The sequence below is a fragment of the Callithrix jacchus genome, chromosome 5, assembly GCF_049354715.1.
Source record: "Callithrix jacchus isolate 240 chromosome 5, calJac240_pri, whole genome shotgun sequence".
NCBI classification, from domain to species: Eukaryota; Metazoa; Chordata; class Mammalia; order Primates; family Cebidae; genus Callithrix; species Callithrix jacchus.
Genome location: NC_133506.1, coordinates 62,351,405 through 62,365,215, shown reverse-complemented (window position 1 = coordinate 62,365,215; position 13,811 = coordinate 62,351,405). Strand labels below are relative to the sequence as shown.

Below are 13,811 nucleotides of genomic sequence, written 5' to 3'. Positions count from 1 at the left end.
CCAGGCTGGAGTCCAGGGGGGCAGTCTCGGCTCACTGCAACCCCCACCTCCCAGGTTCAAGCGGTTTTCCTGCCTCATCCTCCCTAATAGCTGGGACTACAGGCCTGTGCCACCATGCCCAGCTAATTTTTTGTATGTTTAGTAGAGATTGGGTTTCACTGTGTTAGCCAGGCTGGTCTCCATCTCCTGACCTGGTGATCCACACTCCTCAGCCTCTGAAAGTGCTGGGATTATAGATTATAGGCGTGAGCTACCGCGCCTCGCCTCCTCTACTTAAAAAAAAATTTTTTTTGTAGAGACAGGGTCTTATTTTGTTACCTAAGGCAGTCTTGAACTCATGGGCTGAAGCAATCCTCTTGCCTTGGCCTCCCAAAGTGTTGGGATTACAAGCTTGAGCTACTAAGCTGGCCTCGACTCCATCTTTAAACAAATACAGACATCCTTTATCAAATACTGCTTTAGAGTGTTTCAGAGGTAAAGGGTTCGGCTACGTCAGCTGCCGTGTCACCTTCCATGTCACCTTGTTGTCAGCTCTGCTCAGAAGGTTCGTGGCCTGCTAAGCCATTCAGAACCCTGGGGAGTGTCTACATCCTCATTCGAGATGTCCTCATTTGAGACTGGCTGTAAACTGCTCACATTTTTTTTTTTCAGGCTACAGAGGCCTCTAAGAATTAGCTGTGATTTTTTTTCTCTTACCTTGAAAATGCCAGATCTTTAAGGATGTATGCCGCCACCATGCCTGACCCATTTGGCAGTGGCCTCCACTGAGTAGCAGGTTAGTGTGGGTGCTCTGCGGGCGGGCTGAGACTTGGCCCAGGCTTGCTCTCCTGTGGATGTCTTGCTAGAAGGAACCTTGTTAGGCTCCCTTTTAGGGGCTTAATGCCTTTACCTTTCCTTTGGGTCCTGCTACTCCTTATTCCATCAGTGGTCGCCCCATCTCCTCTCATACAATGGATTGTTAAGCCACTCACCGTGGTGAGCCCTGTGGGTCCTTTATTGAAACTCAGTCTGTTTGATTCCTGTGCCACTAGACTCTGGCCTTCCCCACAGCTGTGGCTCCTTAACCTCTGCTGCCCCTAGATTCCTCCCCTTTTCTTGACAAAGCCTGCCGCCTCTCTAAGGGTAACTTCTCAGTCCACTCATTTATCTGACATGTGAAGTTGGTGCCTCCTGTGTGTCAGAAGGGCACTGTGAAGGCCCAGTTCTGCTATGAGGAGCTCTATGACTCAAAGCAGGGCAGGGGAGGGTGTCGGGGTGGAGGGGAGCTCTTCGGGTGGGCTGGCAAGGGGTCCTCTGTGCAGGGGGCCTGCAAGTGGAGGCCAAGTGGTGAGGAGCAAGCCAGGTTAAGGTGTGTGGAACTTCCTGACCTTTGTCCCCAGCCCTGTCCTTTCCCGTCCTGCAGCTTGCATCGTTGTTCAGCCTTCGGGGCTTTCCAGCAGAAGTTCTGCCGTCTCTTATTTTTATTTTTATTTTTCTAGATGGAGTTTCGCTCTTTCACCCAGGCTGGAGTATAGCGGCGCAATTTTGGCTCGCTGCAACCTCCGCCTTCCAGTTTTCAATTGGTTCTCCTGCCTCAGCTTCCCTAGTAGCTGGGATTACTGGTGCCCACCACCACACCCGGCTAATTTTTGTATTTTTAGCAGAGACAGGGTTTCACCGTATTGGCCAGGCTGGTCTTGAACTCCTGACTTTGTGATCTGCCCACCTTGGCCTCCCAAAGTTCCGGGATTACAGGCATGAGCCACCACACCCAGCCTCTACTGTCTCTTAAATGCTGTTTGTCTCCTTTCCTACTGCCTGCCTGCCTCCCTCGTGGAGTGCACCCGAGGAGCACCAGCCCTCCATTCCCTGCCACCCACACTCAGGATCTCCCTCTCTGACTTCCACACCTGCCTTACTGCTAGCCCAGCTGAGGTTCTCTTCAAATATCTGTTTTCTGTCTCCCTCTGCCATTCCCAGTGTGACCACTCGCGCTCAGCCATATCTCAGGCAGGAGGACAGCTGCCATAGCAGCTCGTGCCAGCCGAGCAGCCAATTGCAGAAGCGTCAGGTGGGTGGCAGCATTTGCAGGCACGCTGGAAAAGCGGCTTCAGGCATGGGCCACTGGCAGGGAGGCTGGCTGGGGGCCCCACCGCCACCGTGCACATTCTGACTTCACTGCTTTGCTTATTCCTGGAGTTAGGGGCTTTGGCAGGCCATGCCATGTTTGTGTCCACACCTTGCCTGTCAGGAGTGAAGACAGAACATCTGACTTTTGGGCCGGTAATGGGGGTGGGGGTTCCCTGTCCTGGCCAGTGTCCACTACTCAGTGACGCATTCAGAAATGTACATGATTCCTTATTGTCCCAAGCAAGTCTGACTGACCAGTGTGGCTTTCTGTGAAGGCAGAAATACTGTGTGACCTGTGCTGTTCAGAGGGGTGGCATGAGTAGCGTGTGCCTAGCAAACACTCAGGATACAGCCGGTGAGACAGAAGGGCTAAGATTTGTCCTAGCCAGTGTATTTGTTATTTCTTTATTTTATTTTATTTATTTTTTTGAGATGGAGTCTTGCTCTGTCTCCCAAGCTGGAATGCAGTTGTGCAAGCTCAGCTCACTGCAACCTCCGCCTCCTGGGTTCAAGTGATTTTCCTACCTCAGCCTCTCAAGTAGTTAGGATTGCAACCTCCGCCTCCCAGGTTTAAGTGATTCTCCTGCCTCAGCCTCCCAAGTAGCTGGGACTACAGGCGTACACCACACCCAGCTAAGTTTTTGTTTTGTTTTGTTTTTGTTTTAGTTTTTGAGACCGAGTCTCACTCTGTTGCCCAGGCTCTAATGCAGTGGCGTGATCTTGGTTCACTGCAACCTCGCCTCCCAGGTTCAAGTGATTCTCGTGCCTCAGCTTCCTGAGTATCTGGGATTACAGGTGCCCACCACCATGCCTGGCTAATTTTTGTATTTTTAATACAGATGGGGTTCTTCTTTGCTTTTGAAAAGCCAAACTGGTCTCGAACTCCTGACCTCAAGTGATTCACCTACCTTGTCTTCCCAAAGTGCTGGGATTACAGGCGTAAGCCACCGTACCCAGCCTCTCCAATTAAATTAAAGTTGTCACAATTGGCTGTGGCCATCCCCACTGTGCACATTTGCCTCTGTGGTCCGGTTTCCACAACTTCTCTGCCTGTCAGAACCCCGTGATGCACCCCTATTTGAAAGCCTCCTCTGGCCTTCCTATATCCATTAGGAGGGTGGACTGCCTTATGCCACTGCAGCCAGCCCTCTGCAGCAAATGTGTGGGGCCCCTCAGACTGTGCCTGCAGCTGCCCTCGGCCCTCACATGGTTCCGCCAGCATCCAGCTGTACTGTGGCCAGGCTTGGGGCTTCCCTTGACTCCATGTCCTCACCAGGTGTCCCATTGCTGGCTCTGCCACAGAAACTCTCTAGAAGGCTGTTTGTACCCACTCCTGTGAGGTTTTCCTCCACTGGAAACTGTCGAGGTCACCTTTGACCTCATCATTGCTCTGCAGGTCACCACTTCCCCTTTTTAAAAGATTGTGGTAAAATAACGTGTCCTAAAATGTGCCATTTGAACCACTGCTTGGCATGCAGTGCCATGGCATGAAGTATGTTCTGTGCGGCCATCGCCACCCTCTGTCTCCAGAGCTGAGCCCTGCTCTTCCCTCCCAGCCCCCAGCAGCCACCATTCCGCTGTCTCTGTGGGTTTGAGGACTCTAGGTACCTCATGTTTAAGTGGAATCCTACAGTATTTGTCCCTTTGGGACCAGCGTAGTCACTTGGCTTGTGTCCTCTAGTTTCAGCTATCTCACAGCATGTGGCAGGATTTCCTTCCTTTTTAAGGCCATGCGACATTCCAGTCCCACCTTGCTAAAGCCGTTTGTTTACCTGGTCACTGGGGTGACCCTGGAGCTCCGCTCCGGCCTCACTGCCTGTGCTCAGTCACTGTGGCCAGCTGACCTCCCTTCTCCACCTCTGAGCCTGCAAAGGCTCCATTCACAGAGGTCCCACGCGCCAGCCCTGACTGCAGCACTTGGCTCTGCTGCTGTGTCCTGTCCCACAGAGGCTCAGCAGGCACTCGATGGGCCTCCTCCTCAGCTTGATTCTCCTCCTCACTCTGCAGCCCCACCCACACTATGCTGCTTTACAGTCTGTGGCCCTGGCCTGGGCCACTGTCCTTTCCTGCTCAGATCAGTCAGCGGGGCTCCTCAGCTTGTTCCCCACCTCTACCCTGGCTCCTGCCATCTTTTCTGCACATAGGCATGAGTGAGACTTTTCTTTTCTTTTCGAGATGGAGTCTCACTCTGTTGTACAGGCTGGAGTGCAGTGGTGTGATCTTGGCTCACTGCAACTTCCACCTCCTGGGTTCAAGACATTCTCCTGCCTCAGCCTCCAGAGTAGCTAGGATTGCAGGTGTGCATCACCACGCCCGGCTAGTTTTTGTATTTTTGTAGAGACGAGGTTTCATCATATTGGTCAGGCTGGTCTTGAACTCCTGACCTCGTTATACAGCTGCCTCGGCCTCCCAAAGTGCTGGGATTACAAGTGTGAGCCTTGTCAAGTGAAATTCACATCCTCTCATGTCTCATCAGGTCCCCCAAAGTCGGGGTCCCCAGTCTCTGATGTGTTCATCCAGGGTCTTTCCATGGCCTGGGGGAGCTGTAAGATCTGCTTCCTAAAGCCTCACCCTGTCTCCTCCTCCTCTCCAGACACTGGACCCCTCATGCCCCTCGGGCAGCCCAGCACACACCTTACTCTTCAGCTCTCACTTGGCCCTGTGAGCCAGTCCTTCCAGGCTCCTCCCGCCTTATCTGGTTACTCCCTGCCCGGGCCTCTTGCAGGAGGGAGCAATTTTCCTGTGCCCATCCCCCACCCCCACAGGAGGTAAGCTGGACCCTCTCCCTGTGGGCTTTTATCTGTTTGTTCCCACGGGATTTGCCATGTTTGGCTACGGTCACATCACTAGAAGACATTCCTTCCCTGCACCGTCGGCTCTGTGGATCGGTCACAGCCCCAGCTGTGTGATCATTGTTCCACATCGTCCCCTCCCCCATTTGCTGTGACTCCCGTACGAATACCCTATCCTGTCTCAGTTCGTCTTCTCTCTCCTGCACCTGATGCAGCACTGGGGCAAAGCAGGTGCCCAGCAGTGCTGGCGGTGGGCGGTGGGAACAGGCAGGTGGCCTCTCCTGGGCAGGAAGCCCATGGCACCCAGGTGCTCCCTGTGCCCCAGAGGGACTGGGGAGGTTTCATGGAGTAAGGCACTGGCCAGCTGATATGTCCCCTGTCCCCCGCAGGCCTCTTGGGGTCTCCAAGTCACCATGAATGCCATCGTGGCTCTCTGCCACTTCTGCGAGCTCCATGGGCCCCGCACTCTCTTCTGCACGGAGGTCCTGCATGCCCCCCTTCCCCAAGGGGCTGGGAATGAAGACAGCCCTGGCCAGGGCGAGCAGGCGGAGGAAGAGGAAGGTGGCATTCAGATGAGCAGCCGGATGCGCGCACACAGCCCTGCTGAGGGGGCCAGCGTTGAGTCCAGCAGCCCGGGGCCCAAAAAGTCGGACATGTGTGAGGCAAGTGTCTTTGGGGTCTTGGTTTTACTGTCCCTGCAGTAGGTGTGGGATGGACAGGAGGACCTGAAAGCAATGAATGAGGCCTCCTGGGATGACAGACTGCTTCTCAGGGGCCCTTTAGTTCTGCTTATCTTGGCTGTAGCTTCCTTTTTTTTTTTTAAAGACAGGATTTCACCATGATGGTCAGGCTGGTCTTGAACTCCTGACCTCAGGTGATCCGCCCGCCTTGGCCTCCAAAGTGCTTGGATTACAGGTGTGAGCCACCACTCCCAGCCTTTTTTTTTTTTTTAAATAGAGATGTAATAGAGATGGGGTTTCACCATGTTGGTGAGGCTGGTTTTGAACTCCTGATCTCAGGTGATCCACCTGCCTCGGCCTCCCAAAATGCTGGGATTATACGTATTAGCCACCATGCCTGGCCGACTAGCTTTTTTAACCCACTCTGCCTCCCTGCTGTAGCCTTCATGTTTGTGTTCACACACTCCAGCCTGTTCTGGGTATGGGTCCCCAAAGCCCCCTGCTCCCAGGACCCTCACCCCATGTTCTCAGTGGATCACTACTGGCTTTGGAGCTCTCAGGAATGAGTGAGTTTTCCCCAGTGGGCCACTTGTTTGTGTAGAGGACTGGGGTTAGGGCCTGACATCAGGGCTGGGTACTGGACCTGCCACTGCAGTGCAGACAGGAACTCAAACTTGTTCTTTTTTTTTTTGATTCAGAGTCATGCTCTGTTGCCAGGCTGAAGTGCAGTGGTGCAGTCTCAGCTCACTGCAAACTCTGCCTCCCAGGTTGAAGCAATTCTTCTGCCTCAGCCTCTCGAGCAGCTGGGACTACAGACATGTACCACCACGCTCAGCTAATTTTTGTATTTTTAGTAGAGGTGGGGTTTCACCATGTTAGCCAGAATAATCTCAATCTCCTGACCTCGTGATCCACCCGCCTCGGCCTCCCAAAGTGCTGGGATTACAGGTGTGAGCCACCGCGCCCAGCTGACAACTTGTTCTTTTGGTTCCTCTGCAGAAGCAGAGGATGTGTGAAAGCTGCATCCATTGTGGGAAACGCCTTTGAGGACTGGGGCGTGGGGACCACCTCAGACCTGGGAAGGAGGGCGCCGCCAGGCCGCTGGGGCATCCTCGAGCTGGTGTTGGGGTTGCCCTTGGAGGAATCCTGTGACATTGTGGGGAGGGGCTTGGCTGGCACCCAGCTGTGCAGTCTTGAGGTAGGGGTAGCTCCAGGGCACACAGCCTCAGCACCGGAGTGGCTTCTGCTACAGTGGGGCAGCAGCTGGTCTCAGCTGCCACAGCAACGTTCTGGAGCTTGGTGCCCACACTGTTTATTGGGTCTCCCACCTGTGGCTGAGGCCCCTTCCAGATGTTAGTTCAGGACCAAGGACAGAGGCTGGGGTGGATAACATCACCCAGAAAGTGGGTAATGTTACCATCACAGAGCCCCTCACCCTCGGGCCAGCTACTTCCCACCTCAGCCTCAGTTTTGTCTTCTGTAGAATGGGGCTTCTCTCACTGATATTACCTGAGAGGGTGGCACCTGGGATTGAATAAGATGGAGCTTGCAGGGCCCTTTTCATGTTGCCTGCTTCATAAGCGCTCAGCAAATATCTGTTAGGAACAACCTCTGGCAGTCTCTGTGATCTCTGTGTTCTGTTTTCCTCTTTAGGATACATTTAAATCTTCAGGTAAGTATAAATCTAGAGGCCAATTATTTTTGTACAAAAATAGCTTGAGTTGTCTGAGCTTGGATCTGCATAAGCCTAAGAGAGTTGGCTGCCCTGCTTCCCAACTAACAGATTTTCTTTTCCTTTTTTGTGGACAGGGCTGCCGGTCACTTGCTGCAGGGCACCCAGGGTATATCAGCCACGATAAAGAGACCTCCATTAAATATGTCAGCCACCAGCACCCCAGCCACCCCCAGCTCTTCAGCATTGTCCGCCAGGCCTGCGTCCGGAGCCTGAGCTGTGAGGTGAGCATCATGACCACAGAGACAGGCTTTGTGGGAGCTCACATGCTCCCAGGTGCTCTGGGTGGGCTCAGAGCCAGCATTGCACAGGGAGGCAGGTGCTGGTCCTCTCTCAGGATGGACCTGTGGATCAGCACAGCACTGGGTACAGGACACCTCCATTGTCCAGAATTGCAGAAGTCATGTTGACCAGGCACAGTGGCTCACACCTATAATCCCAGCACTTGGGAGGTTGAGGCGGGTGGATCACGAGGTCAAGAAATTGCGACCATCCTGGCCAACATGGTGAAACCCCATCTCTACTAAAAAAAAAAAAAAAAAAAATACAAAAATTAGCTGGGCATGGTGCATGTGCCTGTAGTCCCAGCTACTCAGGAGGCTGAGGCAGAAAAATCGCTTGAACCTGGGAGGCGGGAGATTGCAGTGAGCCGAGATCCTGCCATTGCACTCCAGCCTGGATGACAGAGTGAGACTCTGTCTCAAAAAAATAAATCTCATGTTGGATTCGCTGAGCATTTTCTGAATGAGTGCTAGCTTTGCACTTTAAGCACCAAACTTTTATTATTTGTCACTTCTTTATTATTATTTTATTTTATTTATTTATTTTTTGAGATGGAGTTTCACTCTTGTTACCCAGGCTGGAGTGCAATGGCGCGATCTCGGCTCACCGCAACCTCCGCCTCCTGGGTTCAGGCAATTCTCCTGCCTCAGCCTCCCGAGTAGCTGGGATTACAGGCACGCGCCACCATGCCCAGCTAATTTTTTGTATCTTTAGTAGAGACGGGGTTTCACCATGTTGACCAGGATGGTCTCGATATCTTGACCTCGTGATCCACCCGCCTCGGCCTCCCAAAGTGCTGGGATTACAGGTGTGAGCCACCGCACCTGGCCTATTATTATTTTATTTTTTAATTTTTAATTCTTTTTTTGAGACAGACTCTTGCTCTGTTCTCAGGAACCAGGCTGGAGTGCAATGGCACAATCTCAGCTCACTGCAACCTCTGCTTCCTGGGTTCACGCAATTCTCCTGCCTCAGCCTCCCGAGTAGCTGGGACTACAGGCACGCACCACCTGCCCAGCTGATCTTTGTATTTTAGTAGAGCCGAGGTTTCACCATGTTGGCCAGGATGGTCTCGATCTCTTGACCTCGTGGTCCACCTGCCTTGGCCTCCCAAAGTGCTGGGATCACAGGTGTGAACCACTGCGCCCAGCCAGTATCACCTTTTTTTATTGCCTTGGTCCTCATTCCCTGGTTCAGTCATGGTCACGTGCTGCTCTCAGCCTGCTGAGGTGTAAATGATTTGTTCCTAAGCTCCATCGCTGCTGCTGTGGCTCTTGACTCTGAACTCAGATCTTTGTCTGTCACAAAGAATTCGTTGTTCAGTTACTAAACTTCCTTATCATCGGGTCCACCCAATTAGACACACCAAGCTGTTAGTTCTCATTCCATATGGCCGTGTGCCTGCGCTCAGCCATCCTTTCCTTTTAATTTCTTGCTGCTAGTCTGCTCACAGGCATCGGGCATATCTGTTAGAATTGTGTGTTAAGGAAGAGTAAGTATGTCATAAGGAGGGACTGAAATCCTCTTATGAGAATAAAGTAAGCTGGGCTGGGCACAGTGGCTCACGCCTATAATCCCAGCACTTTGGGAGGCTGAGGCAGGCGGATCACAAGGTCAGGAGTTCAAGACCAGCCTGGCCAATATGGTGAAACCCCATCACTGCTAAAAATACAAAAATTAGCTGGGCATGGTGGCGGGTGCCTGTAGTCCCAGCTACTTGGGAGGCTGAGGCAGGAGAATCACTTGAACCTGGGAGGCAGAGGTTGCAGTAAGCTGAGATCATGCCACTGCACTCTAGCCTGGGTGACAGAGCAAGACTCCGTCTCCAAAAATAAATAAATAAATAAAGTATGCAGGGCTGGGCATGGTGGCTCACGCCTGTAATCCCAGCACTTTGGGAGGCTGAGGTGGGCAGATCACCTGAGGTCAGGAGTTCGCAACCAGCCTGGCCACCATGGTGAAACCCCGTCTCTACTAAAAATACAAAAAAATTAGCGTGGTGTCACCTGCCTGTAATCCTAGCTACTCGGAAAGCTGAGGCAGGAGAATCGCTTAAACCCAGGAGATAGAGGTTGCAGTGGGCTGAGATTGTACCACTGCACTCCAGACTGGATGACAAGAGCGAGACTCCATCTCAGAAAGAATAATTATTATTATTTTAATTATTAAGAACATTTTTTTAAAAGTCTGGGCATGGTGGCTAACACCTGTAATCCAAGCACTTTGGGAGGTCAAGGTGAATGGATCACCGGAGGTCAGGAGTTCAAGACCAGCTTGGCCAACATAGCAAAATCCCGTATTTAGTAAAAAATACAAAAATTAGGTGGGTGCGATGGCAGCGCCTGTAATCCCAGCTACTTGGTAGGCTGAATTGCTTGAACCCAGAAGGCAGAGGTTGCAGTGAGCTGAGATTGTGCCATTGTACTCCAGCCTGGGAGACAGAGCAAGACTCCGTCTCAAGAAAACAAACAAAAAAAAGAATAAAATATGCAGATTTCAGTGCAGGGATAATACAGTGGCTGATTTGATCTGCTGGTTCTTCTGCATGCTCTGGGTAAGTTGGTGCATTTGAGTCTGGGAGAAGTGTGACACATGCATGGGAGTTATTTATGGCTCAAGGTGGAAAAAAAGCAATGAACCTTGTTACTGGCCCTTACAGTCCATGATGACAAGTGTTGTTGGAAGCTTGATCACAGGAGCAGAAGGATGCAGAGTCCTTGGCTCTCATGGCCTCCACTCTGCCACTCTCCCCTGTTATTAACACTGGCTGATTTGTGCCAGCAGACTGAAAAGTCTGAAGAGGAGGCATTGATTTGGTGTCACTAAGCGAGGAAAGGGCTGTTTCTGAGTTGCTGGTGTTCCCGCCAGGTCTGCCCTGGCCGCGAAGGCCCCATCTTCTTCGGAGATGAGCAGCATGGCTTTGTGTTCAGCCATACTTTCTTCATCAAGGACAGCCTGGCCAGGGGCTTCCAGCGCTGGTACAGTGTCATCACCATCATGATGGACCGGATCTACCTCATCAACTCCTGGCCCTTCCTGCTGGGGAAGGTCCGGGGAATCATCGACGAGCTCCAGGGCAAGGCGCTCAAGGTGAATTCAGAGACGGGGTGGCAGGGTGGCAGGGGTCCTACACTGCAGCAGTCACTCTGTGCCAAGGTTGAAGCCTGGAACCTGGGAGCTTATTCCCCTCCACCTGCGTCCACCGCACTGTGTGAATTGTGGTCTCTTGGCTTCAGGGGTGGAGATCATGGTGAGGAGACTCCCAGTCCCTTCTGCCTGCTTTACTGGTCTCTCCCGCCCCCATTATCCTTGTTCTCCTTCAGCTCTGGTGTCTTTGCTGCAGTCAGACCCCTAGTTTCCTCCCTGCTGTCTTTGCTTTCTCTGACCTTCATCCCATGGACGTCCATTAATCCCATTGAGCTGCACCACCAAATGTAGACCTCCAGCTGTGGAGTTGAGGCTCAGGCCAGGCCAGACCAAGCTAGGCTGTGCCTAATAACAAACAGCTCCCAGTTCTCAGCACAGCACCTTCAAGCCAGAGGGCCTGTTTCTTGTCATGCTGTGCGCATACATAAGAGCAGGGCTCTCTCTGCTTGCTGTGGTCATCCTGGCAGGCAGAGCAGCAGCTGTATAGAAGTGTTGCTCCTTCTGCCCTCCAGAAGCACGGAGGGTGCTGGGGTGCCTTGTTTCTCTCAGCTCGTTGGCCAGAGCCACATGTCCCTCAGCCAAGGGTCTGAGTAGTGCATCTGGACGGGGAGGTAGAGACAGGTGGGCAGCAGCGCAAATGGCCACTCAATGAGAATCCCCCTGGGTGCCTCGGGTTGCTTGTTAGGAAGGGGACAGGAGAAACTCAGCCAATTCCTGTTCTCAGGTGGCTCCTGATCTAGCTGGGTTGGGGGCAGAGCCATGCTGTTGGGAACGATTCGACTGGTGGCACTTTGAGTGTTCTGCATGGAGAGAGTGCAGTGGGACTATGTCCAGGAGTCAGGTCCTGGAGTTGGCTATGAACGAGTGGGGGTCCAGGCTGCTGGCACCTTTGGCTTAAAGATGCCATCCCTTCCCTTTGCATTTCAGGTGTTTGAGGCAGAGCAGTTTGGATGCCCACAGCGTGCGCAGAGGATGAACACAGCCTTCACACCATTCCTGCACCAGAGGAACGGCAATGCCGCCCGCTCACTGACGTCACTGACAAGTGATGACAACTTGTGGGCATGCCTGCACACCTCCTTTGCCTGGTAACGGGCATCTCCGCTTTTGGCAGCTGTTAGGATAGAGCAGTCACGACACATTGGTTGGCTCATCCACAGATTTGGGAGAACAGTCCGTAGCTGAGTTTTCTTGCTGCCTCTGCTAGGAGCACTGGCCTGTGGGCACTTGTCAGTGAGCACAGATCTGGGCTGAGAATCCTTGTTCTCTGGGTCTTTTTCCCTGAGTGTGCAGAAAATGTATTGAGGTGGAATTCATTTCCCAGTGATATGAAAACGCAATGTCTGAGCCTGTAATGCCAACACTTTGGGAGGCCAAGATTAGAGAATCCCTTGAGCCCAGGAGTTCAAGACCAGCCTGGGCAACATAGACCCCTGGCTACAAAAAAATGAACAAAACTACCCAAGTATGATGGCATGCACCTGTTGCCCCAGCTACTCAGGAGGCTGTGACGGTAGGGTTGCTTGAGCCCAGGAGAACCATGATTACACCACTGCACTCCAGCCTGGGTGACAGAGTGGGACCCTGCCTCTAAAAAAAGGAAGAAAAGGCCAGGCACGGTGGCTCATGGTTGTAAATCCAGCACTTTGGGAGGCCAAGGCAGGCGGATCATGAGGTCAGGAGTGTGAGACCAGCCTCGCCAACACGGTGAAACCCCGAGTATTAAAAATACAAAAAAATTAACCATGCATGGTGGCACACGCCTGTGATCCCAGCTACTCAGCAGGCTGAGGCAGGAGAAATGCTTGAACCCGGGAGGCAGAGATTGCAGTGAGAAGAGATCGTGTCACTGTGCTCCAGCCTGATGACAGAGTGAGACTCCCTCTCAAAGAAAAAAAGAAAAAACAAAAACAAAACAGCAGTCTGGTCTGTCTTCCGGCCAGCAGTGGCTTCTGTTCATCCCACAGCAGAATATACTCCCTCCTTCCAAAAGCTCCAGCCCCAGATTCTCATTCCTATGCAGCACCAGCTCGAAGTCTAGGATTTCATGTGTAAATCTGATCTTGGGTGGATCAGGCCCCTCGGGGTAGGCCTGTGAGTGCAGCTCCTAAGGATCTGTGGGCAGACAGGGAAAGCATCAGCTAATTCCCCTCTGTTAAAGTTGTTAATAGCTGGGCATGGTGGTGCAAGCCTGTAATCCCAGCTACTCGGGAGGCTGAGGCAGGAGAATTGCCTGAACCCAGGAGGCGGAGGTTGCGGTGAGCCGAGATCGTGCCATTGCACTCCAGCCTGGGTAACGAGCGAAACTCTGTCTCAAAATAAAATAAAATAAAAATAAAGTTGTTTTGTAGAGACGAAGTCTTACTATGTTGCCCAGGCTGGCCTCAAACTTACTGACTCAAGTGACCCTTTCACCCAGCACTTTAATTTTTTTCTCTTTTAGAGACAGGGTCTCACTATGTTGCCCAGGCTGGAGTGCAGTGGCTATTCACAGGTGTGACCATAGCACACCACAGCCTCAGACTGCCAGGCTTAAGCCCCCAGGTAGCTGGGGCTCTAGTACACAGCTTAATATATTTTAGGTAGGGTGCGGTCGCTCACACCTATAATCCCAGCACTTTGGGAGGCTAAGGCAGGCGGATCCCTTGAGGTCAGGAGTTCGAGACCAGCCTGGCCAATATGGTAAAACCCTGTCTTTACTAAAAATACAAAAATTAGCCTGGTGTGGTGGCAGGCGCCTGTAGTCCCAGCTACTCGGGAGGCTGAGGCAGGAGAATGACTTGACTCGAAAGGCAGAGGTTGCAGTGAGCCACTGCACTCCAGCCTGGGCGACAGTGAGACTCTGTCTAAAAAAAAAAAAATTGAATTGACAGGTAAAAATTGTGTATATTTTATGGTGTGTAACATGAAGTTTTAATAAATGTGCAACAGGGAGCAGTTAAATCAGGCTCCTTAACATGCTTTACCTTGTATACTTTTCCTTTCTTGTGTGGTGAGAAGACTTCAGATCTACTCTCTTAGCTTCCCCCTTTTTTTATTTTATTTTATTTATTTTAATTTTTTATGAGA

General features: G+C 52.0%; 1 protein-coding gene across 37 annotated transcripts in view; it reads left to right on the top strand.

Moving 5' to 3' along the window:
- Positions 1–13,811, top strand: part of FLCN (folliculin) — a 32,189-nt gene that overhangs the window by 3,151 nt on the left and 15,227 nt on the right. For 9 of the 37 annotated variants that reach the window (XR_004743049.3, XR_013535328.1, XR_004743048.3 and 6 more), the window contains exons 2-5: positions 5,291–5,563; positions 7,391–7,537; positions 10,464–10,685; positions 11,670–11,830. Coding sequence is in view for 25 of the 37 variants with exons in the window: in XM_017968940.4 (XP_017824429.3) it covers positions 5,315–5,563; positions 7,391–7,537; positions 10,464–10,685; positions 11,670–11,830 (779 nt within the window). In the remaining 12 variants the exon portion in view is untranslated. Of the gene's footprint in view, positions 1–651; positions 776–1,959; positions 2,051–4,702; positions 4,878–5,290; positions 5,564–7,390; positions 7,538–10,463; positions 10,686–11,669; positions 11,831–13,811 lie in introns of all 37 variants that reach the window. The other 28 variants (XR_013535333.1, XR_013535332.1, XR_013535334.1 and 25 more) reach the window with 7 other exon arrangements.